Below are 27,511 nucleotides of genomic sequence, written 5' to 3' on the forward strand. Positions count from 1 at the left end.
AGCCTCCGCAAGAGAAGGTTGAGAGGCGACCTTGTGGCTGCCTATAAGTTCATCGTGGGGGCACAGAAGGGAATTGGTGAGGTTTTATTCACCAAGGCACCCCCGGGGGTAACAAGAAATAATGGCCACAAGCTAGCAAAGGCAGATTTAGACTGGACATTAGGAAGAACTTCTTCACAGTTCGAGTGGCCAAGGTCTGGAACGGGCTCCCAAGGGAGGTGGTGCTCTCCCCTACCCTGGGGGTCTTCAAGAAGAGGTTAGATAGGCATCTAGCTGGGGTCATCTAGACCCAGCGCTCTTTCCTGCCTATGCAGGGGGTCGGACTCGATGATCTATTGAGGTCCCTTCCGACCCTAACAACTATGAATCTATGAATCTATGTGCTCTGGCCTCGGCATCTCTGGCACCTAGGGCCCATCCACCCTGCCAGCTCCAACTCTGGGTTGTAGGCTCCTGGCCCAATTCGTAGGGTGCCTTAACCTGTGTACTGAACCCCAGCCCAGGCCAGCCAGAGTCTGCCGCTGGTGCGAAAGCTTCCCCGTGGGCCTCCATGAGGTGCTTGTTGTCCTGCTTGGTTTCCCGGCTGAGGCCACGGTAGACTGCCGTGGTCTTCCTGGCGCATAGAATACCAAGGAAGCCCAGTGTGCCAACCTCATGCCATCCATTCACCTTAGCTGCTACTTCAAATGGTGCATGGCAGATACCCCACTCCTGTTGTTCCCCACTATCGGGTGCAGGGGTGTTCCTACTATGAGCCTTTGATGGGGACGTGGGGCTTGTGTGTCTCCACTTCTCATGGGGGTGCGCCTCCTCCGGCAGCAGCCCTCTGCCCTGCTCAGAGCTCCAGGTGACAAAACTATGCCCTCATTACAACAGTTTGTCCAGCGCCACAAGGGGGCAGCACCCACCTCAACCTCCATCCTGCCCCCACCGGAGCAACCTTTAAATAATGCCCACCTCCCCTCCATCCTGCCCCCACCGGAGCAACAGAGCCTTTGAAATGCCCCCTGGAAGGGGCAACTCCCACTTCCTGCCTCCTAAACGCCCCGTCCTGCCTTGCCTGTTTCCTTGGGGACAGGTCCTTCCCCGTAATGACCCATTTCCTCATTAGCAGGCCAGACACCAACTCTCTCCCCCTGCTAATGAACCCCTGTGGCCATTATGGGGGAGGAGGTGCAGTAGCAGGGGCGTCCAGCAAGGGGCAGTGCCCTTGGAGGACCTCCTCCTGCCCGTGGGAGTCCCTCTTTTGATAGTAACCTATGTTGTTGACACTGTAGTGCACATCCCCTTTGGGAGCTTCCTTCAAGCAGCAGAGGGGATTGTAGCTGGAGGGGATCACTGGGAATCTACGCCAAAGCAATACAGCACTTGATTGGTTGGGATCAGGATCAGGGTCTCCCAACCCCAAACCAGGTGCAAGGCACTGGACGTACCTCTGAGATCCAGTGCCTTGGCCCTTGTGACAGGTCCTGGACATAGCCCATTATGTCCGTTACCCATGGATTGATCTGGATTTTGCGGGAAATGATCATTCCTAAAAATTCAAAAGAAATATTATTAATTCTCTGTAGGCATCTATGACAAAGCAAGTTTTGTAAGGCTCTGAATAAATGTGTCAGGCTGTCAATCAATCATTTGTCAATCAATCAGCCAATGAATCAAGAGCCTGAAGTTTGTTGCAAAAGTCACAATGTGTTTGATGGACAGCTTATTTCTAGTGAACAGATATTGGCAAGTAAAATATAATTACTGCCATTGCTATTGTTGCTGTTGTTTACTTGGTATCATCATTATTGTTGTTATCAGCATAAAACAAAATAAGATCAATCATGCTAACAAATGGTAACATGGGCGAAAGGGACCTAGGGGTAGTGATCGACCATCGCATGAACATGAGCCAGCGGTGCAATGCAATGGCCAGCAAGGCAAACAACACGCTGGCATGTATTAACCATTGCATCTCATACAAAACTAAGGAAATGATACTCCCACTGTAGTCCATACTGGTGAGACCGCAGCTGCAAGTACTGCGTCCAGTTCTGGGTACCGTACTTCAACAAAGACATGGAAAAACTTGAGAGTCCAGGGAAGAGCCACCCATATGATCAGGGACTTGCAAGACAAGCCATACAAGGGGGGTTTGGGGGACTTGGGCCTCTTCAGCCTACAGAAGAGAAGGCTGAGAGGGGACTTGATAGCGGCTTACCGCTACATCAGGGGAGTACATCAAGAATTCGGTGAACACCTGTTCACCAGGGCACCCCTGGGGAAGACCAGGACCAATGGATAAAAACTCCTGGAAGGCTGCTTCAGGCTCAATTCCAGGAAAAACTCCTGACACAGTCAGGCTGTCCAGACTGTGGAATAAACTCCCTCCAGAGGTGGTGTAATCACCTATCCTGGAAAGCTTCAAAAGGAGACTGGACAGTTACCTTGGTAGGGTCACTTGACCCCAGTTGTCTTTTCCTGCCTAGTGCAGGGGGACAGGACCTGATGATCTACAAGGTCCCTTCCAGCCCCTAACAATCTTTGAATCTATGAAAACACCCCTCGGGCTCTGCGGCCCCCCCCTCCGGCACCTCAGACACGGCCACCCAGACGGAGCCCCTGGTCCCGGGCTCCACGCAGACGGAGCCCCTGGCTCTCGGCTGCGGGGGCTGCCTGTCCCTTTTTCAGGCTCTGGGGCCTGGGAGCATGGCGACCTCCCCTTGCGGGGTCTGCTCCCTTTTGGGGTCTCTGGCGCGCCAGCTGGAGGAGCTCCAGGCCACAGTCCACAGACTGCGTGCCATCAGGGACTGCGAGCAGGAGATAGACTCCTACTGCCAGGCCCTTCTCCCCTGGGAGGCAGAGGGTAGATCACAGTCTCCCTCCAGGCCAGAGAAGGACTCTGGGACCTCCTGCTGTGTCCAGCCAGGGGCATGGACCAAGGTGGTCAAGGGTCCTAAGGCCCGCCGCACCAAGGCCCCTCCCCCGCCACAGCTGAGCAACAGGGACGCACCTCTTGCTGCCCCAGCAGAGCCTGCTGAGTTGCCGGCCCCCACAGGCAACATGGGCCCAACTGCAACTCCCGCCCCTGCTCTCCCCAAGACAAAACATAAGGTGTTTGTTGTGGGAGACTCCCTCCTGAGGGGGACGGAGGGGCCAATCTGCCACCCTGACCCCTTAGCCCGGCAAGTCTGCTGCTTCCCAGGGGCCCACATCCGGGACATTGCGGAGAGGATCCCCAAGCTCCTCAAACCCACAGACCACTATCCCATGCTCCTTATTCATGTGGGCACCAACGACACGGCTCGGAGCACTCCCAGCCAGGTCATGAGGCGCTACAGGGATTTGGGAGCGGGGCTTAAGGGTCTGGGGGCACAGGTGGTGTTCTCGTCGATCCTCCCAGTCTCAGGCTATGGGCTGAGAAGGGACAGGAGGATCTATGTGGTCAACCAAAGACTGCGGCGCTGGTGTCGTCAGGAAGGCTTTGGCTTTCATGACCACAGCCCGCTCTTTGGCGAGAGAGGCAGCGAGCTGCTGGGAAGGGACAGCCTCCACCTCTCTCCCCTAGGGAGGAGGCTCTTCTCAGCCAGACTGGCTGACCTGCTCCACCGGGCTTTAAACTAAGCCCGCTGGGGGACGGGGGGACTACCGCCACTGCTGGCCCGCTGAGCAATCCTTGCAAAGCCAGCGGATCACAGCACTCAAGGAAGCCCACCCCAGCCCCAGCCCTGGTAAAATCTGTGGGCAAGGAAGGAGCCCCCCAGGGGGCACTTGCCTGCCTGTACACAAATGCAGGAGGAGCTCATCCTCCTGCTCAGTGCAAACAATTACGATGTCATAGGGATCACGGAGACCTGGTGGGACTCCACCCATGACTGGACCACAGGGATAGATGGCTATACCCTGTACAGGAGGGATCGTGTAGAGAAAAGGGGCGGGGGTGTAGCTCTCTATGTTAAGGAAAGCTACACGTCCCTGCAAGCCGATATTGGCGACCAGGGTGGACGGCTGGAGACCCTCTGGGTTAAAATCCGTGGGGAACACGGCACAGGGGACACAATGGTGGGAGTCTATTACAGACCTCCCACCCAAAGTCCTGAGCTAGACCAGGAGTTTGCCCAGGAACTGGCTGAGGCAGCTTGCTCCAGGACCATGGTTGTCATGGGTGACTTCAATTACCCAGACATCTCGTGGGAGGATCGCTCAGCAAAATCTGAGCGGTCACAAAGCTTCCTCTCGTGCGTGGATGACCTCTACCTGACTCAAGAAGTCTATGGGCCAACGAGAGGCAAAGTGCTGCTCGACCTGGTGCTGGCTACTGGGGAGGACCTAGTCGGCGACCTAGTGATCGATGGGAAGCTGGGTGACAGCGACCACGAGCTGATCACCTTCACCACCCGCCGAAAAGCTGGCAAGTCAGTCAGCAACACGCAAGTCCTTGACTTCAGGAAAGCCGACTTTGACAAGCTCAGGAGGCTTGTCAGTGAGGCCCTAAGAGACTGTGACCACAGGGAGAGGGGAGTTCAAGAAGAGTGGTTGCTCCTCAAGGGAGCGATCCTCCATGCACAAACTAAGTCTATTCCATCTCGGAGGAAAGGCAGCAAGAGGGCACAGCAGCCCCCCTGGCTCTCCAGGGACCTAGCAGACCTCCTGAGGCTAAAAAGAAAGGCCTACAAAGGATGGAGGATGGGAGTCACCTCCAAGGAGGATTATTCTGCACTGGTCCGGTCCTGTAGGGAGCATACCAGGAAAGCCAAGGCTGCAACTGAACTCCAGCTAGCTTTGAGCATCAAGGACAATAAAAAGTCCTTTTTCAGATATGTGGGGAGCCGGAGGAAAAGCAGGGGCAACGTTGGACCCCTGCTGAACCAGATGGGGCAACTGACAACTGACGCCCAGGAAAAAGCCAACCTATTAAATAGGTACTTTGCGTCAGTCTTTCATCAGCCCCATGGGACGCCTGTGCCCGCTACAGGGCCAGGAAGTCCGGGTGAGGGTGATCCCCTGCCCTCCATTAATGCTGACTTTGTGAAGGAACATCTTGAGAAGCTGGATACCTTCAAGTCAGCCGGCCCTGACAATCTTCACCCCAGGGTACTCAAGGAGCTGGCGAGCATCATAGCCCAGCCCCTGGCACGGATCTTTGAAAACTCTTGGCACTCTGGTGTAGTGCCCGAAGACTGGAAGAAGGCCAACGTGGTGCCTATCTTCAAGAAAGGGAGGAAAGTGGATCCGGCTAACTATAGGCCCATCAGCCTGACTTCTATCCCGGGGAAGATCTTAGAAAAGTTTATTAAGGAGGCCATCCTTAATGGACTGGCCGACGCCAACATCTTAAGGGATAGCCAGCACGGGTTTGTTGCGGGTAGGTCTTGCTTGACCAATCTCATTTCCTTCTACGACCAGGTGACCTATCACCTGGACAAGGGAGATTAGATTGATGTCATATATCTTGACTTTAAAAAAGCCTTCGATCTGGTGTCCCATGATCGTCTCTTGGAGAAACTGGCCAATTGTTGCCTTGGGTTCCCCACGATCCACTGGCTGGAAAATTGGCTCCGGGGTCGGACCCAGAGGGTAGTAATTGATGGAAGTCACTCATCATGGTGTCCTGTGACCAGTGGGGTCCCCCAGGGCTCTGTCCTTGGACCCATACTGTTCAACATCTTCATTAATGATGTGGACACTGGAGTCAGAAGCGGACTGGCCAAGTTCACCGATGACACCAAACTTTCGGGCAAAGCATCCACACCAGAAGACAGGCGGATGATCCAGGTTGACCTGGACAGGCTCAGCAAGTGGGCGGATGAGAATCTGATGGTGTTCAACGCCGATAAATGCAAGGTTCTCCACCTTGGGGAGAAAAACCTGCAGCATCCTTAAAGGCTCGGCAGTGCTACGCTGGCTAGCACTATGGAAGAAAGAGACTCGGGGGTCATCATTGGCCACAAGATGAACATGAGCCTGCAATGCGATGCTGCGGCTAGTAAAGCGACCAAAACGCTGGCTTGCATCCATAGATGCTTCTCAAGCAAATCCTGGGACGTCATTCTCCCCCTGTACTCGGCCTTAGTGAGGCCGCAGCTGGAGTACTGTGTCCAGTTTTGGGCTCCACAATTCAAAAAGGATGTGGAGAAGCTTGAGAGAGTCCAGAGAAGAGCCACGTGCATGATCAGAGGTCAGGGAAGCAGACCCTACGATGACAGGCTGAGAGCCCTGGGGCTCTTTAGCCTGGAAAAGCGCAAGCTCAGGGGTGATCTGATGGCCACCTACAAGTTTATCAGGGGTGACCACCAGTATCTAGGGGAACGTTTGTTCACCAGAGCGCCCCAAGGGATGACGAGGACGAATGGTCACAAACTACTACAAGATCGTTTCAGGCTGGACATAAGGAAGAATTTCTTTACTGTCCGAGCCCCCAAGGTCTGGAACAGCCTGCCACCGGACGTCGTTCAAGCGCCTTCATTGAACACCTTCAAGATGAAACTGGATGCTTATCTTGCTGGGATCCTATGACCCCAGCTGAAGTCCTGCCCTTTGGGCGGGGGGCTGGACTCGATGATCTTCCGAGGTCCCTTCCAGCCCTAATGCCTATGAAACCTATGAAACCTATAATAATTCTAATTTAATAAAAGGCTTAGCTTGTCTGTGTGTCTGTAATGCTCTGAGGCAACTGTGCATGTGCTGCTGAGAGGGAGGGTGGCAATTGGCTGTGCAGGCCCAAGTGTTTCAGTTGGATCCTCATCAGCGGGGAAGCGAATGCTGTGGTTTTGAACCCTGCACCCAGTTTTGGCACCAAGTTTAAAACTGCGACTTTCACATTTTGTCATCTGGGAGCTGGAAGCAGGGTCACTCCAGCAATGGGGCTATGGGGAGGGGCCCGCAGGGTGGGAGGCAGGACGGGAGAGCCGTGCCCCACCTGACAGGTGGGGCTGTTGGGGCCAGGCCGGTTGGGCCAGGAATGCTGCACTGCGCCTTTGCGGGCGGTGGTGCTGGGAGGGCCTTGGGGGCTGTAGCCCCCCAAAATTCATCTTGCCCCCCCCCACCCCCAGCTCCCACTCCTCCCAGTGCTGCCCCCCACCCGCAGAGACATGGCATGGTGCTCCCAGCCTGGCCTGGCCCAGTGGGCCCTCGGCATCTGCCTGGCTGCATGGGACAGCCAGGAGCAGTGCCCTGCAGGGCAGCGGGATGGGGCCAGACGGGAGCAAGACTCAGCCTCGGGGCAGGGGTGGGCTGCCTCCATGTGACCAAGTGGGGGAAGTCCACTGAAGGGAAAGTGGGTCTGTATGGGGGTCTGTGTGTGTGTGTGTGTGTGTGTGGGATTTTGGGCAATTTGCTAGTTTATCCATAGTAATATAGGGAGCTATCCCATTTGGCACTGGGAAAAGGGAAGTCATGGACTAGATCAGTGGTGGGCAGCCTGTCAAGGCTTTCTATACAGGCAAAGCCTGCAGCTCTTTTTTGCTCGGTTTTTCTAGATCCATATTAATATCAGTGGTCACTTTTCTTTTCAGAGGGGACCTGGGCCACTAGCTTTTCTTTGGATTGTTACACCTTTGGAGTGAAGAGCAATGAACCCTGAAGTCAACTGACTCCCTCAGCTGCCCAAAGACTGATATAACGGCTGCTGTGCTGTGGAGCAGGAATCAAAGCAGGGGGCTTGTACACAGGGCACAGTCAGCTTAAGACACAGGCTCCAATTTTGGAGGGCAGTGTGCATGTTGGATGGGAGAAGATACGGCATCTCTGCTTTAGTTAGTCTGTAAGGTACAACTCCGCTGTGCTTTATTCATGCCATGAGGCAGGTGATCTGAGTGCCTGATGGCAGGGATAATCAGACTCCAGTCCTAAGTGCACTTCAGTTCTTCTGCATCAGAAATGTTTACGTAAAGTCCACATTGTTGCATGGTGTGACATGTTTAATGAGCCTTTTGGGTCTATTTGTAGCCTCTTTTCAGTCTTAGTTGTAGCCAGGCTGGACAGTCCTTTCTGTCTGGTTTCCTCCTGACCAATCCTGTTTGGTGCCAGGCATCTTTACAATATATCCACTAATTCACTTCCTCGGGTACAGCATTTGTGACGCACACAGTGTTTGACGTTTGGTCACGCCGTCTTCTGTGCTTGTAACTACCACAGCAGCTCAGTCTCCGTTCCCCTCATCTGGGGATGTCCCCTGAACAGATGGCAATTGTTCTCATGTGCTCTTCTGCCTTTCACAACACTTTTAGGCCTCGTGGCTTTTGTCCTCTTCCCCAGCCTGTATTAACGGCTTGCACTACTAAGGGCCCTGCCCCATGTTCAAATCCAAGCTGGATAAAAACAGCTGTCAAGTTGTTACACATTTTCAAGCACTAACTCTGGATCCAGGTGGCTCTTTTTATAGCTGGACAGCCACTTTAGGGTGTGATCCTTACTTTGCAGGTAGCCAGTCTAAATTAACTGCACCATTCACCAGTCCATGGGTAATACATGTAATGTGTAGGGGCCCTCTATATTACAAAGGGGCCATATAGGGGCCTCTATATGGCACTGTGTGTCATGTTTGCTTTGATCCTCATCTGTCATCCTTGGACACAACAATTGCTACTATTCCTGAATTAAACTGATCTATTTGTTGTACTTGTATTACAAGGGTTTTTCTTTCCCCCTTGAAACAGAGCGTTGGGTCACAGGTGGCCCCAGCTGTAATCGTTCACATACCACCCGCCCCTGAATGCAACACCTGCCTTGCTTTGGACAAGGCAGATGGACCTGGGACTGGGGAAGTTTTCTTTTCTCTTTTTCATCAGCTTGGGGTGTTGGCCCCCACTGCTGTCCCCTCTCTGGTGCCCAGCTTCCTCCCCTCCACCCTGGCCCCCTGTATGAACCGCTGAGATCAGCCTCCCCCAGCTGGAGAAACTGAGACACAAGAGCTGGGCCTGGGACCCAGGAATCCAGGGGTGGGAGCTGTGACCTTGGTGCCCGTCTAGGGCAGCCCTGGCTGTCTGTGTGGTGCCTCCCCCCCGGTTTTCTTGGGCTTTTCCTGAGCTAACGGGCATTAGCCCAGCATGAGTCACCCACCCCGGCTTCCTGCTCTGTGGAATGCTCGGAGATTGCACCGGGAAACAGAGCCCAGATGCTTGGGTTTTTTCCTTGCTTTGGGAGGGGATGTGGGATTACACTGGGGGGGCTGGGGGCCTGGACACATGGGTTCTCCCTTCTCTCATCCTGGCAAGCACTCACTCACCTGAGGTTGCTCTTCAGCCCCACTGCTATGTCTTTGCCCACCATGGGTAGAAGGAGTCGAAAAGCTGGACAAGGAAAGGGCAACAGGGGCTCAGGCCAGGGCAGGGCACAGAGCACCCCTGCACCAACTGCCTGCCTTGTACCTGGGAACAGGTGTGCCAGGGCCCTGCTAGGGTACACCTGGAGGCACCAGGGCTCACTACCTGTGTGCCCTGGTCACCGTGAAGCCGAGATGGTGCCCCACAATGGCTGCTGGGTGCCCACCCCAAGGGGGGTACCAAGAGGGGTGCTGGCTCCAGGGAAGGGGTGTGGGCAGCCAGGACACCCAGGGTCCCTCCCCTCTCCAGAATGGACAGGGGGTTTTGCAATCTGGGACAACTCCCATCCTGGGGTTGTCACCCCTGTTTCCAGTAGGACACATGTCACAGGAGCCTCAACTGAGATGTGAGTGTGTGGGTGGGTGTGTGGGGGGTGGGGGGCAGGAACTTTCACTTACAACACTTCTGCTTGCTAATTGCCCAATTAACGAACCTGAGCCCCAACCGCAGGGATAGAGCAATGGCAATGCCTGTCGCTGGGTAAACACCCCACTGCTCCACCCCAGAGTCAGCCGCAGCTCCTGTCCCCATTACACCCAGCCTGGTGCCCTCCACAGCCAGCCACATCCCAGGGCTGGGTGACAGGCCAATATATGGTCTATAGCCCTTCAGCGCGATGCCCAGTACAGGGTCATGGTGCAAACTGGGAAATGCCCAGAGGCTGCACAGCTTCCTCCCCACCCAGACACCTGGGTTGTCTCCCTGCTCTGACAGGGACTGTCCCCATGTCTGCTCTGGCCCCGGGGTCAGTACAGAGCCGCTCCTGCCCCTACTGGCTGTGCCCCTGGGGTGGCGGATGCTAGTAGAAGGGCTGGGGGCCTGGACGCCTGGTTCTCTGGCAGGGATTGGAGGCTCATGGGTGAAAGCAGCAGGGACCAGGAGCCCTGACACCTGGGATCTCCAGGAAGTAGGGTCTGGTGTCTTAGAACAGGGGCTGGGCAGGAGCCCAGTGCCTGGGTTCCTTCCAGATGCAAACCGAGGCACCCGGTGCCCTTGGTACCTCCCCCTCCCCACAGCCCCTCCCAGTGCCCATATAACAGGCAAGGAGTGCCCTGCCCAGCACAGACCAGTACTGAGGGCACATCAGAGCCATGACCCCCACGCTATACATGGTCATGCTCCTCGGGTTGCTGGTCACCGGTGGGTGGCCCCTGCCTCCCCCCTACAGCCAGCCGCAGCTTCTGTCCCTGCTACACCCAGTTGTGCACCCCCAAAATCACCTGCATCTCCCCACAGCCTCTGGCTTGCGCTGCCCGAAATGCCTGCCCTGGCAGGGGAACTGCAAGGGCAAAGTGGAGATGTGCGTGCCGGGACAGAACGCCTGCGTGGTGCAGCAGCTGAGACTGACTTCAGGTGAGACCCCGGAAGCTGGGGAAGGGGGGCCTGGACCCCTGGGTTGCCTGGGAGGGGAGTGAGGGCTGGAGGGTGAGAGCAGGGGCGGCTGGGAGCCCGGATGCCTGGGTTCTCTGAGAGGCCTGCTGGGTTGTCCCAGTCAGTTAAAGAGTTCCTTCTGGGGTACCTGGCCACCGGCTCCAGGCCTCGGACACCTGGGTTTTGGGCTCACCTCTGACCTTCTTCCCTGCCCCGCTCCCGCAGTCATGGAAAATGCCCTGCGGGTTGGCTGTAGGAAATGTGAGGTGCTCCCTTCAGACACTGAGGCAGGATTCAGCGTAACCAGCACCTGCTGCTTCACAGACCTGTGCAAAGCGATCGACATGAGTACGTATGGCCCTCCCCAGAACCAGCCACTTTCCGGCCCATTTACACCCAGCCCTCCACTCCCCCAGAGCCAGCTGCAGCTCCTCCTACATTGCATCCATCCCCATCCCCTCCAAAGCCAGCTGCATCTTGGCCCTGTAACCCCCAGCCCAATGCCCTCTACATCCAGGTGCAGCTCCTGTCCCCATTGTACCCAGCCTGATAGCCCCCAGAGCCAGCCACGTCCCATCCCTGTACCCCCACAGGCCTGCCAAGCCTTGCCTTGGGTCCCCCGTGTCAGAGCTGCGTGGGATCTGCCACCACTTGTGGACCCAACTCCCCGACTGTCACCTGTGGCGACCCCCGGGGCCAGTGCGTGCAGATCTCCCGGCGCCTGTTGCCTGGTAAGGCCCGGACACCTGGGCTCCTCCTGGCAGAGGGTGGGGAGTGGTTCTGGGTTCCTTCCTTGCACGCGGTGGGGGAGCCCGGCCGCCTGGGTTCCCCACAGCCCCGGCAGGTAGAAAGCCCGGTGCTGGCTTAAAACCACTGTGGCTGAGTTCAGAGCCCGGACGCCCAGGTCCTCTGATGGGGGGAGTGGGGCAGGGGTGAGAGCTGAGGAGGTGGACACCAGGATGTCTGGGTTCCCCAGGATGCCCCACACCGGCATAGTCCTCTCCCAACCCCCTGCCTGTGCCTCAGTTTCCCTGTTGCCTCACTATCCCTATATCCTGGCAGGGGAGAAGGGAGACACCATGTACAAGGCATGTGGGTGGCAGGGGCCCTCTGAAGAGCTGCTGGCCATCGCTGCAGGGCCTGACCTGGCCTACGTGCACGTGCAGCGCTGCCGCGGGGCCGGCTGCAACAACGGCTCTTTTGCTGGTAACGCTGCCCGGATGCCTGGGGTCCCTGGGCAGGGAGTGGGGGCTGGGGGGTGAGAGCAGGAGAGCTGGGAGCCCGGATGCCTGGGTTCCCCGGGATGGGGGCCGAGAGCCAAGGGGGCGGGGAGCCCAGACCCCTGGGTTTCCTGACCGGCCACCCACGCTCCCCACACAGAGGTGCCCCGGGGGAAGCCCAATGGGAAGCTCTGTTACACCTGCCGGGACACAGGGGCAGGCGAGTGCAACCGTCGGCAGATGCCGACCATGAGCTGTACAGGGGCCATGGACCAGTGTGTGAAAGTCCGGAGCACAGGTGAGCCCCCCCAGCCCTCGCCCTGCCTGCCCTGCCCTGCCTGCCCCTGCCCTACATGACCCAGGGAAACCCAGGAGTCCAGGCTCCCAGCCTCCCACCCCCAAGTCACACCCCCAGGTCACCCTTTCCTGTCAAGAGACCCTTGTGTCCTGGCTCCCAGGGCCCTGCACTCACCCCTCTCTCTGCCCCCAAGACTGGAACAAGCCTGCAATCCTTCTCCGTGGCTGCGGCACCCCCAACCTCTGTGGCCCTCTGCAGCCGCGGGGCCGCCTGCTGCTGCCCTTTGAACGCAAGGTCCACTGCTGCTCCGGGAACCACTGCAACTATGAAGCCCCCCTGCCAGCGTCACGTGCCCGCCCCCCTGCTGCCCCTGGCACTGCTGCTGCTGGGGGTGCCTGGAGCTAAGAGGGGAGCAGGGAACCCAGGTGTCTGGGCTGGGACCCGATGGAGCCTGTCCAACATCCAGGGGGACCCAGGTGTCCGGGACACACTCACCGAACCCAGGTATCTGAGCTCTAAATCACGTGAGCCCATTCACCCCCCCCCCCCAAAACCCCTCCCCCTCTGCATGGCCCAAAGTCTCTGAAGTGGCCAAAAGGGGGCAGCAACCACCACAACCTCCAAATAATATGCCCCCCTCCCCTCCATCTTGGCCCATCAGAGCAACAGAGCCTTTGAAATGCCCCTGGGAGGGGCAACTCTGACTCCCTGCCCCATAAACACTGTCATCCTGCCATGCCAGTTTCCTGGGGCCAGGTCCTTCCCCCTAACGACCCAGTTCCTCATTAGCAGGCCAAAATCAACCCCCTCCCCCTGCTAGTGAACCCCTGTGCCCATCATGGGGGAGGGGGTGCATGTGCAGAGGTGTCAGGGGGGTCGTGCCCTTGGAGGACCTCCTCCTGCCCATGGGGGTCCCTCATTTGCTAGTAGCCCCTCTTGTTGGCACTGTAGTGCACGTCCCCTTTGGGAGCCCCCTTGCAAGCAGCAGAGGGGATTATGGCTGGGGAATCTCTGGAAATCCAGTGGATCTCTAGGCCCAGATCCCTGCCAGAGCAATGGGTCACCTGTTTAGTTGGATAAGGATCAGGGCCTTCCACCCCCAAACCTGGTGCAAGGCACTGGATGTACCTCTCATATCCCTGGTATCTCATTCCCCCTGAATCCAGGCTCTGGACAAAGCCCATCATGTCTCCTATAGGTCAAATAATTAATTACCAGCGCTCATGGAGTGACCTGGATTCTGCAGGGAACGATCGTTCCTAAAAATTCAAAAGAAATATTGTTGTTCCTCTGTAGGCGGCTGGGAGAAAGCGAGTCTTGTGCTCTGAATAAATGTGTCAGGCTGTCAATTGAGCAATTGTCGGTCAATCAATGAATCAGGAGCCTGAAGTTTGTTCCAAAAGTCATCATGTACTTGATTGATGGGTCATTTCTAATGAACAGATCCCAGGAGTTAAAATATAATTACTGTCATTGCTACTGTTGCTCTGGTTTAATTGGTATCATCAGTGTTGTTGTTCTTATTAGCATTAATAATAACAACAAAACAAGACCAATAATGATAGTAAAACCACCACCACCACCACCACCACAACAGAAACAATACTAATGAATACAATACAAATAAAATGCATTAGACAGTTGTAACCATTACATTTCATTATTATTAGCAGTAATCAACGTGGCTCCCACATGACCATGGCCGGGTTACCATGGTGCTAAGGTGACATTCAAACATGGCTGCCGCAGGTCCAGCTACAAATCACCTAGTAGGCTTGAGACCAATCCTGCGTCCATGATACGGCCGCCACAGGCCCACATCCTGAATGAGCAGGTTGGCATGAGGCCAAGATGGCGTTCCAAAATGGCTGCCATGTGCCCAAAACATGGACACCTGGGTTGGCATGAGGTAAATAGAGCACCAAAAATAGCTGCCATTGTGCCCAAATCCCAGACAGCGTGATTGGCACAACACTAATACGGCATCCCAAATTGGCTGCCGGCTGCCCAAGCCATGGAGAATCTGGCTGGCCTGAGGCCCATGTAGTGTGCACAACATGGCTGCCACAGGCTCACCCTGAATGACCTGGATGGCACAAGGCCAAGAAGGTGTCCCAAAACGGCCATCGTGTGCCCAAACCCCAGACAACCTGGCTGGCATGAGGCAAATATGGTGTCCACAACATAGCTGTCGCCTGCCAAATCCTTGGACGACCTGCTTGACTTGACACCAATATGGTGTCCACAATATGGCTGTCACAGGCCCACGCCCTGACTGACCTGCTTGGCGTGAGGCCAAGAGTATGTCTGAAAACAACCGTGTGCCCAAACCACGGACAACCTCATTGGCATGACCCCCACAATGGTGTCCCTAAATGCAGCCGTGTGCTCAAACTCTGGACAACCTGGATTCCATGAGGTAAGCACGGTGCCCAAAATGGCCACCGCGCACGCAAGCCCCAGACAACCTGGTTGGCAGGAGGCCAATGGGGCATCCCAATATGGCCGCCAGGTGCCCACCCCCTGGACAACTAGGTTGCCATCGTAACCCAGTGCCCTGGTTGGAGGGGCAGTGATGGCTGCCAGGTGCCCGGCTCAGTCGGGGGCTCCAAAAGGCTTGTCTGGTTCAGGGAAGGGGCGAGGGCAGCCCGTCGCCTGGGTCCCTCCAGCTCTGGGAGGGGAGCAATGCTGAGGGACTTGCAGCAGCAGGTGCTGGGAGCCTGGCCCACGGCGGCCGGGGTTACATCACGAGACAGCGGGGGTGCTGGCAGTGCGGGGGCTGTGACCCGACTGCCCAGACAGAAGGTGTTAATTCAGGCAGGGAAACAAGCAGGCAGGGGAGAAGGGCCCGTTCACTGCCGATACACCCCGGGGCCCGCAGGAGGTTGCATGGGTGGGGACATGTGGGGCACATGCTCCCACACCTGTGAGCTGGGGCTGGGGCTGCGCCAGGCTCTTCCTGGTGGGGGCTGGGCCGCGCTGTACTCGGGGCAGGCAGCAGAGGCACTGAGAGGGCAGCTGGGGTTATCCTGTATTTTGCAGTGGCTGCAGCCCCCCCTGTAAACTCCTCCTGGTGCTGCTACCACCCATCCCGAGTGCAGCGGGGTGCAGACCCCGCTGGAAAAAAACAGTGCTGTCCGAGGCGCAGCCAGTTCAAGTTAGGGCATCGTGGCGTGGAGCCAGAGCAAGTAGGGGCAGTGCAAGAGCAGCTACTGAAGTACGCCAGTGCATTCAGCCTGGGGGACCAGGATCTGGGCCGGACAGGCCTGACAAAGCACCGGATCAACACAGGCAATGCCAGACCTGACAAACAGGGGCCACAAAGGGTACCCATTCATTTCCAAAGAGAATTTGATCAGCAACTACAAGAGATGGAGGAAAGTGGCATTATCAGGCCCTCTGCCAGCCCATGGCATGTCCCTGTGCTGCTAGTCAATAAGAAAGGTGGCAATGTGTGAGTTTGTGTGGATTACCAGAAACTGAATGATGTTATTGTTAAAGATGCCTACCCCTTGCCTTGCATTGATGATATGCCAGAGGCTGCGAAACAGGGTGGGCAACCCGGGCCATGGCCCGACCACCCTTTAGCATGGCTATTCGAACACAGCCCTGCTCCTTGCCTCCCTCCCTCACAAGCACAGCAGCAGCCCCACCGGGAGGGAAAAGGGACACCCCCCTGCAGCCAATGTGCCAATGCACTGGAGCAGGGCCTGGTGCATTGGCTGCAGGGGGCTGTCACTCCTCCCTTCTGGCGGGGCTGAGGGAGGGTGGAGCACAGCTGCCACTGAGCATATGAAAGAGGGAAGGAGGCAGCCAGGGAGCGGGTCTGTGATTGAATCATCATGCTAAACATTGGTTGGGCCATGGCCCGGGGGGCCAACCCCATTCCATGGCCTCTGCGATATGCTGGACCATCTGGTCAGAGCCCGATGGTTGTCTGCCCGTGACCTGGCTAGTAGGTACTGGCAGGTGTAAGTGCAATCGGAGGACAGAGCTAATGTAGTGCGCAGGTTTGTTATTACCCTAAAATAGAATAGTTTTCTGAAAGCATACTGTTAGGTTTACAATAATTTCTAAAACCCTCTACGTCCTTCGCCACGCACCTTCCATGGGGCAGGTGGCGAAACAAGAGGTATTTGCAAGAAAGCCGTGATATAGTAGATAAATATCAAAAAACTCCGCTTGCCAAAGGAGTGTTAGTCGGGTGTTCTTTAGCAGATATACTCCCAGGAGTAGGCACTGCTTGTCTTGAAAGATTTACACTACGCCTACAAGCTGTGATAAAAATCATGGCTCATAAATTCAGTGAAGGTCACAAGGAACTCTCGAAGGCCGTTGCTGCCTTGGCTGACACCCAAGAAGAACTCCAACAAATGATAATTCAAAACCGCATAGCCCTTGATTTTCTCCTCGCTGCTCAAGGGGGAGCTTGCGCAGTTATCGGACCAGAATGTTGCGTTTGGGTTAACAGTTCTTTTACAATAATACAAACCCACCTCAATGATGCAGCTATCCATATCCAAAAAGCCGAAGATATAGCAAAAATCCCCAAAGATACATCTCTTAGTTGGCTCACAAATTGGTTGCCTTCCCTTACAGGATGGCTTAGACCTTTTATATTAAGCTTAATTAAAATTGTTATAACTATAATCTGCCTGTTGTGCTGTTTTCAGTGTCTATGCTCTCTAGGACAACAGTTTATACAAAGGCAAGTAAAAATGTATGGTCAGTTTATACAAATATCCAGCATCAATCATCAAAACCTAACCCCACAAGAAGTTAAATACCTAAAAGTGTGTTCCAAAATTTCCTCTGAAAAATTGGAACAAAGTGGGGGTTGTAGTGCGCAGGTTTGTTATTACCCTAAAATAGAATAGTTTTCTGAAAGCATACTGTTAGGTTTACAATAATTTGGATTATTAAGAAGTATTAGCTTTACAGCTGAATACAAGGCATGACCTGTGGCCTAGCAATGCAGCTGACCACAAGGCAGAATGGTAGCTAGGCCTTTGCTTGTGTCAAGTAATCATTTTAACTGCACCAAGCATTTTCTGAGTTAAAAAGTAAATCTGTGTCTGTGTGCTAAAAAAAACCAGCTACAGCAAGAAGTAAGATAAGACAGAAAAACCATTGTTTTAAGCTTACTGGTTGCGTCCTTGAAAAGTATCTTCTACTGTATAAGGTTTTGCTAACATATTATAATGTTACTGTTACTTAACTTTTAGCTTTTAAAAGTGCTAGTTCAGCTTAATAGAAATATGCTGTTACAAAGATTTGTAGAGCACCGCCCCAAGTATTGCTTTTTGTTAACCATATAGTCTTGCTTTGTTATAAAAAATATAAAAGATCGCCTCACCCTTGAGGGGGGGCCATTTTGCCTTTTGCTGGCTTTATGGTCTTTGCTCGAGCAAATAAACAGCCGTCTTTCTTTACCCGCGTTGTCTGTCAATCAAATTACAGCTAGACAATGGACCTTAGGGAGGTTTCTCCCACCACAATTTGGCACCCCAGATGGGACTCGTCTAGCTTGACGCCTTTGGAGACCTCCATCCCCCAACACCCCGGCGCGCACCAGGTGAGTTCACCTATTGGGTTAGTCTCGGGAGGTGGACGGTCCCCTCAGGACCAATAAGGCGGGATCCTCAAGTCGGGTAAAGGAACGGTACCGGCGAGTACCTCAGGTCAGGTATGTTTTTGGTTTCTATCTGGTTTCTGGTTTTCTGGTTTTACCTCTAGAGGTCTCTGGAAGCAGTCTTTGAGGGTATCTGTCTGCTGATTTAAACGCTGATAGAGCCAGCAGCCTCGCCGAAAGGCAAAAGACACAGATATAAGGTAGAAATGCTGTTATAACGGCCAGTGACTAGGGTCTCGGACTCAAGACGCCCCTCCTCACGGAGAAAGCCAGTGGGGTCCGAGAACACCGGTTGTTATACGTGGATGAAACAGCTTCTAGGCAGGTAGGACTTAGGGAAATAAGACTGCTTGTGCTTGGATATAATCATGGGTTCCGGTTTAGGGAAAGTTATTCCTGATTCACCCCTTGATTTTATGATTAAGAATTGGAAACATTTGGAGGGACGGGCGGAACTGTCCAAGTCTCGTATGGCAGAACTCTGTTTAACTAATTGGACGTCTTATACGTCCCAGTTAGATTTGGGAAGACAATGGCCAGAAAATGGATCATTTGACCTAAATCGCCTGGCTGCCTTACGAAAGATCTTGGAGGACCTCCGCCCTGGCCAAATTAGTTATTGGTATTTATGGGACAACGTTGCTAGCAAGCAATTAAAACCTTTAGCTTCCCAGACCCCTGCACCTTTTCCAAATCTGTTAGCTCCCCTTCTATATCCAAAACCTGCTGCACCACCGTCATATTCAGAAGATGATTACAGACCCATGCCTAGGCCCCCTAACCTACCATTGATACCACCCCAAATGTTTGAACCCCAAAACATTGCCCCTGGGCTGGCCGAGGGACTGGGAAGTCTTCGGGAGGCATCACCTCGAATGTCTCTCGGAATCCCCGAGTCCTGGATCTGGAGAGGGATCTAGAGATCCCTCTCCAGATTCCAGTTCCACTCCGATTTCAAATCGCACTCGTCAAAAATTGTCTAAGCCTGCACTTCAGTTACCTCTAAGAGAATACCCTGTGCCTGGCGAGGGTGGAGAAGTTATCAGTCACTGGACACACGCTCCGTTCTCCACCACAGACCTCTTAAACTGGCAAGAAAACACCCCCAGGCTCAGAGATGATCCCGAAGTAGTTCTAAAACGCTTCAAAACCATTTTCATGACTCATAACCCCTCCTGGTCAGATGTCATGCAGCTTCTCGAAAGCCTCTTAACTACGGACGAGAAGACTCAAGCACTACGCCATACTGACCAATTTCTAGCCGATCAGCCCCATGAAAACCACCCCATGCCTAATGGCGTGCCCAGGCAAAATCCGAATTGGAATTACAATCAGGAAAGGGGGCAAAATTCAATACGAATGCTGAAAGACAGCATTTTAGAAGGATTAAAGAAAGCAGGAGATAAAACTACAAACTGGTCCAAAGTGACAGCTACTGTTCAGGGTCCCGAAGAACACCCTTCAGACTATTTTGAAAGACTCTGTAAAGCTATACGTCGGTATGAAAACATGGACCCCGAGACACCTGCCACTTTGCCTGTGTTAAGACTTGTGTTCATAAGTCAGGCTAGCGAAGATATTAAAAAAAAGCTTCAACATAACACTGAGGGTGTTGAGGGCAAATCCATGGCAGAAATCTTAGCCATTGCTACAAAAACTTTTAATGGAAGGGAAGAAAAAAAGAAGAAAAAAAAACAAAAGAAAGATCAGTCCAACATTCGCATGTTGGCAGCAGTAATACAGCCCACAAATGCCTATAGAACCAATCTGCCCCGTGGCCCGAGGCCCTTTGTGCCTAGGCCACCAGATCGTACCTACCAACCGTATGGGCCCAACGTATGTCATTACTGTAGACAGGAAGGACACTGGAAAAGAGAGTGCAAGTTAAGACCAAAAAGATCCCCAAGTGATAACCCTGAAAATCAAAAATTCAAGAACCCTCAGTTCACTACTGTTACCCCAGATCTTGCTCAAAACCAATGTGACGACTGACGTGATGAGGGAGATTCTACATGCCACTTTCTGCAACTATCCTCTGTCCAACCTAAAGAAGTCACCCTAAACTGCAGTGCTCAAGATCCCCTAATACCCTTAAAGATAGGAGAACACATCTACGAGTGCCTGCTAGACACAGGGGCAACTTTTTCCAGTATTTCCAAAGGACATCTTTCACCAAGTGGAAAACAAGTCACTGTTATGGGAATTGAGGGAAAACCCTTCCGTTGCTCATTTTCACAACCCACGAATGTAAAAATTGGCCCCCTCTCAGCAGAACACTCTTTTCTTCTAACAACTGGCCCTGTTAACCTTCTTGGACGGGATCTTCTTTGCAAACTACAAGCCACCATACAGTGCTCACCTGATGGAATTATTCTAACATTTCCGTCCTCCCTGGTCCCAATGATAGCCACAGTGCTTGCAGTTACAGAAGACTCGAGTTTGCAGTCTCTTCCCCTTGTTCTACAAGAAAGGGTACTCCCAGAGCTTTGGGGCCTCACCTCCAGCTCGGTGGGACTCCTAAAATCTGCAAATCCTGTCAAAATTCTAATTCGTACCAATCTTGAGCCACCTAAAGTACCCCAGTATCCTTTGAAAGCAGAAGCTATTGAGGGACTCAAGCCTTTAATTGAAGATTTTTCTAAACAAGGAATTTTAATTCCCTGTCAGTCCCCCTGTAACACACCTATACTTCCAGTAAAAATCCCAAGCCTGGTCCAGACGGGAAACCCATGTATCGTCTGGTTCAAGATCTCAGACAAATTAATAAGTATGTCATTCCTCGACACCCGGTCGTTCCTAACCCCAATACTATTTTAACTGCAATACCCTCTGACACTGCTTTTTATACTGTAATAGACCTCTGTTCTGCTTTCTTCAGCATCCCCATCCACCCTGAATCCCAATATCTTTTTGCCTTTACCTGGGGTTCTTCTCAACTGACCTGGACAAGGTTACCCCAAGGATATGTAGAATCTCCCAGCATTTTTTCTCAAATTCTTCACAGAGATTTGCAAGATGTTACTTTTCCTAACCCCTCATCCCTCCTAATATACGTGGATGATTTACTCTTATGCTCTGCCTCATCAGAAGCATGTATTCAAGACACCATCATTTTACTCACTGCACTGGCCGCCAAAGGCCACAAGGTGTCACCAAGTAAGCTTCAGTTTTATAAATCCACTGTTAAATACTTGGGCCACATTTTGGAGCCTGGCCAAAGACGCCTGAGTGATGACAGAATCCAAGCTATCCTAAATATTCCCAAGCCTATAACAAAGCGTCAAGTTCGGGGTCTGCTGGGAATGGTGGGGCTCTGTCGCTCCTGGATTCCAGCCTTCGGAGAGTTAACCAAACCACTTGTACAGCTTACTACAAAAGAGGCAGAAGAGCCAGTCTTTTGGGATCATGAAGCCGCCCGCAGCTTCAGTGATATAAAATCTGCTTTAACTTCTGCCCCTGCCCTAGGGCTACCAGATTATCAAAAACCTTTCACGCTCTTTGTCCATGAGCGACTAGGAGTAGCTTCTGGGGTACTTACTCAACCCTTAGGCAACACCCAACGCCCGGTAGCTTACTTCTCTGCACAATTAGATCCAGTGGCAAAGGGGGGAGTAGGCTGCCTTCGCGCAGTGGCAGCAGCTGCAACCATAGTCGAGAAAGCCCAGGAATTAGTCCTCGGATATCCCCTTATCCTAAAGGCTCCACATACAGTAGCACTCCTACTCCTCCAGAAAAATACTCAACATTTTTCTCATCAGAGAATAAACAAATATGAAACCACACTTTTAATGGCTACAAACCTGGTCATAGAGAGATGCAATACCCTGAATCCGGCTACTCTATTACCTCTACCCAGCAACGGGGAACCAGACTCCCACGATTGCCTTCAAGTTGCAGCATTTTCAGACAAACCCAGGGTAGATCTTAGTGACTTACCCTTAGACAACCCTGACTTGATTTTTTTTTGTAGATGGCTCTTCAAAATTAGTAAATGGAGTTAAAAAAATGGGTTATGCAGTAGTAACTCCATTTAAAGTACTTGAAGCTGAACCACTGCCTGGGCAGTTGAGCTCGCAGGCGGCTGAACTTACTGCCCTTACACGAGCTTGTCAATTAACATCGGGCCACTCTGTAAATATTTGGACGGATTCTAAGTATGCCTTTGGAATCTGTCATGCCACTGGACAATTGTGGAAACAGAGAGGATTTATGACAGCTTCTGGAACTAAAATATCAAATGCTAAACAAGTCAATGATCTCCTACAAGCTATAATGTTGCCAAAAGCCATAGCTGTAATGCATTGCCCAGCCCATACCAAAAAGGGAGATCAAGTCTCAAAAGGCAATGCCCTGGCCGATGCTGCAGCTCAAACAGCAGCCTTACAACCACTATCCGCCCTAGCCTTCCAAGCTCAAATTCCCCAGTCAAAGGCATATTTGGGAATATTACTAGAGCCAAAAATGTATGAGTCTACACCACCTTTAAAACAACAGAGATGGAAAGCGGCAGGAGCCACCTGTGAAAAAGATGGAATATGGCGATTGCCAGATAAAAGGATAGTGTTACCTAAAGCAGCTCTTAGACCCTATCTGCAACAACTCCATCAAAGCGAGCATTTAGGTTGTAAAAAACTTGCCACTATCACTAACAAGCTGTTCTACGTACCCGGAGTCTACCAGGAAGCAAAAAGGCTTTTAAAACACTGCAGTATATACAAAAAGTTTAATATCAAAGGAAAAAAATCAGGACCCCCTGGGGCCCACCCCTGGGCTTATACTCCCTTTAAAAGACTACAGATAAATTTTGCTGATATGCCTAAAGACAATGGGTACAAAAACCTCCTAGTAATTGTTGACCAACTCATGGGGTGGGTAGAAGCTTTCCCCACCAGAAGAGCTACAACACAACAAGTAGTAAAAATACTCCTTAATGAAATTATACCCAGGTTTGGTCCTCCACGTATCATTGAAAGCGATCAAGGATCGCATTTTACTGCTGACATAAACAAAACACTGGCCAGCTGCCTAGGAATAGAATGGAAATTCCATACCCCTTGGCACCCAGAAAGCTCAGGACAAGTAGAGAGAATGAATCAGACCCTGAAACAAAAAATTAAAAAGCTATGTGCTGAGAGCGGGTTAAAATGGACTAAGATTCTCCCACTGGCCTTTATGTCCATCAGAACTACCCCCAGGAGAAAACTAAAGCTCAGCCCTTACGAGCTGCTGTTTGGACACCCTGTTCCCCAACATTTCCCCTTACTACCGGCTCACACTTCTTCTCTTTTAGGCGATAAAGGACTCACCTCTTATATTTTATCTCTACAGTCTCAGTTAAAATCTCTCCATAGGTATGCTGCTTTAAGCCAACCCCTCCCTGCCGATGTCCCAGCACATCGCATCCAGCCTGGAGACTGGGTATATATAAAAACTTGGAAACGGTCTCCCCTTAAACCTAAGTGGCAAGAACCGTATCAAGTCCTCCTCACCTCCCACACCACCATAAAAGTAGCAGAGAAGGACAACTGGATTCATTATACTCGTACAAAAAAGACAAAAGTTTCACCAGAGCTCAGGATCGGCTCCAACGCGAGCTTCCCTGACCTGGAAAAGGAAAAGCCAGAAGAAGACGACTGCGGACTTCGCGGGAGCATCGCACGCCCACCTGACCGCGACAAGGGTGAGCCAAAAGCAGACGAAAAAATAAAAACAAACACCTCCTGGACCTGCAGCCCGTTAGATAATATAAAACTCAAACTAACCAAGGTCCACTAATGAACTGTCACCCTTTTGGGGTCCTGCCCAGCCCAGAAAGCACCAAACTCCAAGTACTGCATCCTCTAGACACTTTTGGATCAGCTGAAACCGAGCACTTTGAGACTATAACATGTCCCAGAAGATCAGCTATTGGAGCTGCAGGGTTGTACATACTGTCTGTGCTGATTTTTGTTATAATATGGTTTTTATAACTATGTTATTTCTAATCTTTCTCTTTGCTGGAGAAATAAGTCTCTCACAGGGGTCGGCTATAGCTGCCAGTTGCTGCAGATGTGCTAATCCTGGTGCCCGAGGTTTTCCTGTCTGGATAAGCGATTCAATCGAACTCTCTGATATAGACGGGAAGGTCAACATTGCCCGTTGGTATCCTCCCTCACATTGCTGTAGTTCAGCAGAAGTTTAGGTATCTACTTATGGAACAGAATATTGTATAAAGCCTAGCCACCCAGTTTTCAGACAATTTGCAGAGTCTCCTCAGGCTAAGACTACTCTTAAACCTAATGTTGCCCACATCTCTGATAATAATATGTACCTCCAATACGTTGAGAGAGCCGCTAAAGCAGAAAACCAAAGTGACTGTTGGGTGTGCAGTCATTTTCCTCTCCACACTCAAGGAGGCATTCCTATGACTCCCATCCCCTTGGGCCCCACCAAGTCACTTTTAAACCCCTCTAATAACCAAGCTTGGGACCAAAGTCAGCAGGAGTTCCTTTTAATAAAGCCTGTTGTTGGAGATTGGTGTTTCTATATAAACTGCTCAGTATCAGACTACATTAATTTAGGCACAAGCATATGTCACCACTATTTTACTAGTTCTAGTGGAGGAGACTGGCGTAATAATAACACAGCAACTCCTACCTATTGCAGCTCTTACAATGATTTCTACAGCAGCAAAAATTTAACTAAGGGCACTAATCCTATCTGCACCCCCATCTCCTCTTTAAATAATACCTTGTGGTATTGTTTGTACACTGATACCTCCCGGGGACAATGCTTCTTCCATGGAACTGCAAATCCTTCCTTTAAACCAAAGGGTGAACGCGGGGTGCTAGGATTAGGAAACGGGGGCCGAATACCTCCTAAGTATTCAAACCTCGCTGCTTTAAAAGGACAATACTGGGTCTGTGGCTCCCACGCCTACCATAAAATCCCTGCCAAAGGAAAAGGTATCTGCTATCCGGCAATGCTAAAACCCTCTACGTCCTTCGCCACGCACCTTCCATGGGGCAGGTGGCGAAACAAGAGGTATTTGCAAGAAAGCCGTGATATAGTAGATAAATATCAAAAAACTCCGCTTGCCAAAGGAGTGTTAGTCGGGTGTTCTTTAGCAGATATACTCCCAGGAGTAGGCACTGCTTGTCTTGAAAGATTTACACTACGCCTACAAGCTGTGATAAAAATCATGGCTCATAAATTCAGTGAAGGTCACAAGGAACTCTCGAAGGCCGTTGCTGCCTTGGCTGACACCCAAGAAGAACTCCAACAAATGATAATTCAAAACCGCATAGCCCTTGATTTTCTCCTCGCTGCTCAAGGGGGAGCTTGCGCAGTTATCGGACCAGAATGTTGCGTTTGGGTTAACAGTTCTTTTACAATAATACAAACCCACCTCAATGATGCAGCTATCCATATCCAAAAAGCCGAAGATATAGCAAAAATCCCCAAAGATACATCTCTTAGTTGGCTCACAAATTGGTTGCCTTCCCTTACAGGATGGCTTAGACCTTTTATATTAAGCTTAATTAAAATTGTTATAACTATAATCTGCCTGTTGTGCTGTTTTCAGTGTCTATGCTCTCTAGGACAACAGTTTATACAAAGGCAAGTAAAAATGTATGGTCAGTTTATACAAATATCCAGCATCAATCATCAAAACCTAACCCCACAAGAAGTTAAATACCTAAAAGTGTGTTCCAAAATTTCCTCTGGAAAATTGGAACAAAGTGGGGGTTGTAGTGCGCAGGTTTGTTATTACCCTAAAATAGAATAGTTTTCTGAAAGCATACTGTTAGGTTTACAATAATTTGGATTATTAAGAAGTATTAGCTTTACAGCTGAATACAAGGCATGACCTGTGGCCTAGCAATGCAGCTGACCACAAGGCAGAATGGTAGCTAGGCCTTTGCTTGTGTCAAGTAATCATTTTAACTGCACCAAGCATTTTCTGAGTTAAAAAGTAAATCTGTGTCTGTGTGCTAAAAAAAACCAGCTACAGCAAGAAGTAAGATAACACAGAAAAACCATTGTTTTAAGCTTACTGGTTGCGTCCTTGAAAAGTATCTTCTACTGTATAAGGTTTTGCTAACATATTATAATGTTACTGTTACTTAACTTTTAGCTTTTAAAAGTGCTAGTTCAGCTTAATAGAAATATGCTGTTACAAAGATTTGTAGAGCACCGCCCCAAGTATTGCTTTTTGTTAACCATATAGTCTTGCTTTGTTATAAAAAATATAAAAGATCGCCTCACCCTTGAGGGGGGGCCATTTTGCCTTTTGCTGGCTTTATGGTCTTTGCTCGAGCAAATAAACAGCCGTCTTTCTTTACCCGCGTTGTCTGTCAATCAAATTACAGCTAGACAACGGACCTTGGGGAGGTTTCTCCCACCACACTAAGATCGCCTTCTATACTAAGAAGGGGCTTTTTATGATTTTATGACTGTTGAGTTTAACATTATGCTGTTCGGGTTGTGCAATGCACCTGGTACATTTCAGAGAGTGATGGATATCGTATTTGCAGATTTACAAGGGACCTCCTGCTTGGTCTACCTGGATGATATCATCATGACAGGCTGAACATTTCAGGAGCACCTGCAGAAACTGAAAGCTGTGCTTGAGAGGCTGAAGGAGGCCAATCTGAAGATTAAACCTGCCAAGTGTCAGCTGTTCTGCAGGGAAGTGAACTTTTCGGGGCATGCAATCTCCACCAAGGGGTTAGGCTGAGACCCAGAGAAAGTGGAGACCAATTAGACCTGGCCAGTACCCTGAAATGTGAAAGAGTGGAGCAGCGTTTTGGGACTGGCCTCCTACTACAGGAGATTTGTGGTGGGTCTTGCTGCCATTGCAAGCCCCTTGCACAAACTGTCCAACAAGGTAAAGTTAATTTGAATGAATGAGGAGATGCCTTCTAGGAGATCAAGCAAAGGTTTATGCCATTCCCTATTCTAGCATATCCTGGCCCTTAGTAACCTTTCATGTTGATTATGGATGCACGTGACGTGGGCGCCGGAGCTGTGCTGTCGTGAGCTGGAGAATGCCAAGAAAGGGTAATAGCTAGGCCTGTGCGAGTAGACAGCTATTTAATCTGGCTTCGGATCCGAGTGCTTCAGATGTCAGAGATCCTATCCGGGGCCACCTTGTGCAACTGACTGTCTCTGTTTTGGGGCAGTTGATTGTGTGTATTGATTATTTCCTCTCTTTAGTGTGGGGCTTTCTAGGAGTTAATTGTTGCTAATGAACTGGTTACATCCCTGCCAGTTTCATTCCCCTGTGTTGTAACACATAGGGGTGACATGAGTTTTGCTTTCATAGATTCATAGATTCATAGATGTTAGGGTCGGAAGAGACCTCAATAGATCATTGAGTCCGACCCCCTGCATAGGCAGGAAAGAGTGCTGGGTCTAGATGACCCCAGCTAGATGCCTATCTAACCTCCTCTTGAAGACCCCCAGGGTAGGGGAGAGCACCACCTCCCTTGGGAGCCCGTTCCAGACCTTGGCCACTCGAACTGTGAAGAAGTTCTTCCTAATGTCCAATCTAAATCTGCTCTCTGCTAGCTTGTGGCCATTGTTTCTTGTAACCCCCGGGGGCGCCTTGGTGAATAAAACCTCACCAATTCCCTTCTGTGCCCTGGTGATGAACTTATAGGCAGCCACAAGGTCGCCTCTCAACCTTCTCTTGCGGAGG

General features: G+C 51.5%; 1 protein-coding gene across 5 annotated transcripts; it reads left to right on the forward strand.

Moving 5' to 3' along the window:
• Positions 1-10,357: 10,357 nt before the first annotated feature.
• Positions 10,358-26,707, forward strand: LOC106737554 (urokinase plasminogen activator surface receptor). 5 transcript variants are annotated; one of them, XM_059714336.1, is made up of 7 exons: positions 10,358-10,661; positions 10,905-11,027; positions 11,273-11,410; positions 11,742-11,885; positions 12,060-12,197; positions 17,658-17,772; positions 26,346-26,707. In XM_059714336.1, the coding sequence occupies exons 1-6, from the start codon at positions 10,400-10,402 to the stop codon at positions 17,726-17,728; spliced, it is 876 nt and encodes a 291-aa protein (XP_059570319.1). In that variant the 5' UTR covers positions 10,358-10,399; the 3' UTR covers positions 17,729-17,772; positions 26,346-26,707. The 5 variants fall into 5 exon arrangements, with proteins under 5 accessions (XP_059570319.1, XP_059570318.1, XP_019342558.1 ...); XM_059714335.1 differs by lacking the exon at positions 26,346-26,707 and adding an exon at positions 23,181-23,271; XM_014604979.3 differs by lacking the exons at positions 17,658-17,772; positions 26,346-26,707 and adding an exon at positions 12,391-13,550 and having other exon boundaries at positions 10,360-10,448; positions 10,545-10,661.
• The last annotated feature ends 804 nt before the right edge of the window (positions 26,708-27,511 follow it).

This window comes from Alligator mississippiensis, chromosome 11, assembly GCF_030867095.1.
Source record: "Alligator mississippiensis isolate rAllMis1 chromosome 11, rAllMis1, whole genome shotgun sequence".
In the NCBI taxonomy this organism is placed as follows: domain Eukaryota; kingdom Metazoa; phylum Chordata; order Crocodylia; family Alligatoridae; genus Alligator; species Alligator mississippiensis.

Excerpts from the sequence above, each read along its gene's own strand:
- LOC106737554 (XM_059714334.1), top strand. The coding sequence starts at position 24,134 with ATGTACCTCCAATACGTTGAGAGAGCCGCTAAAGCAGAAAACCAAAGT.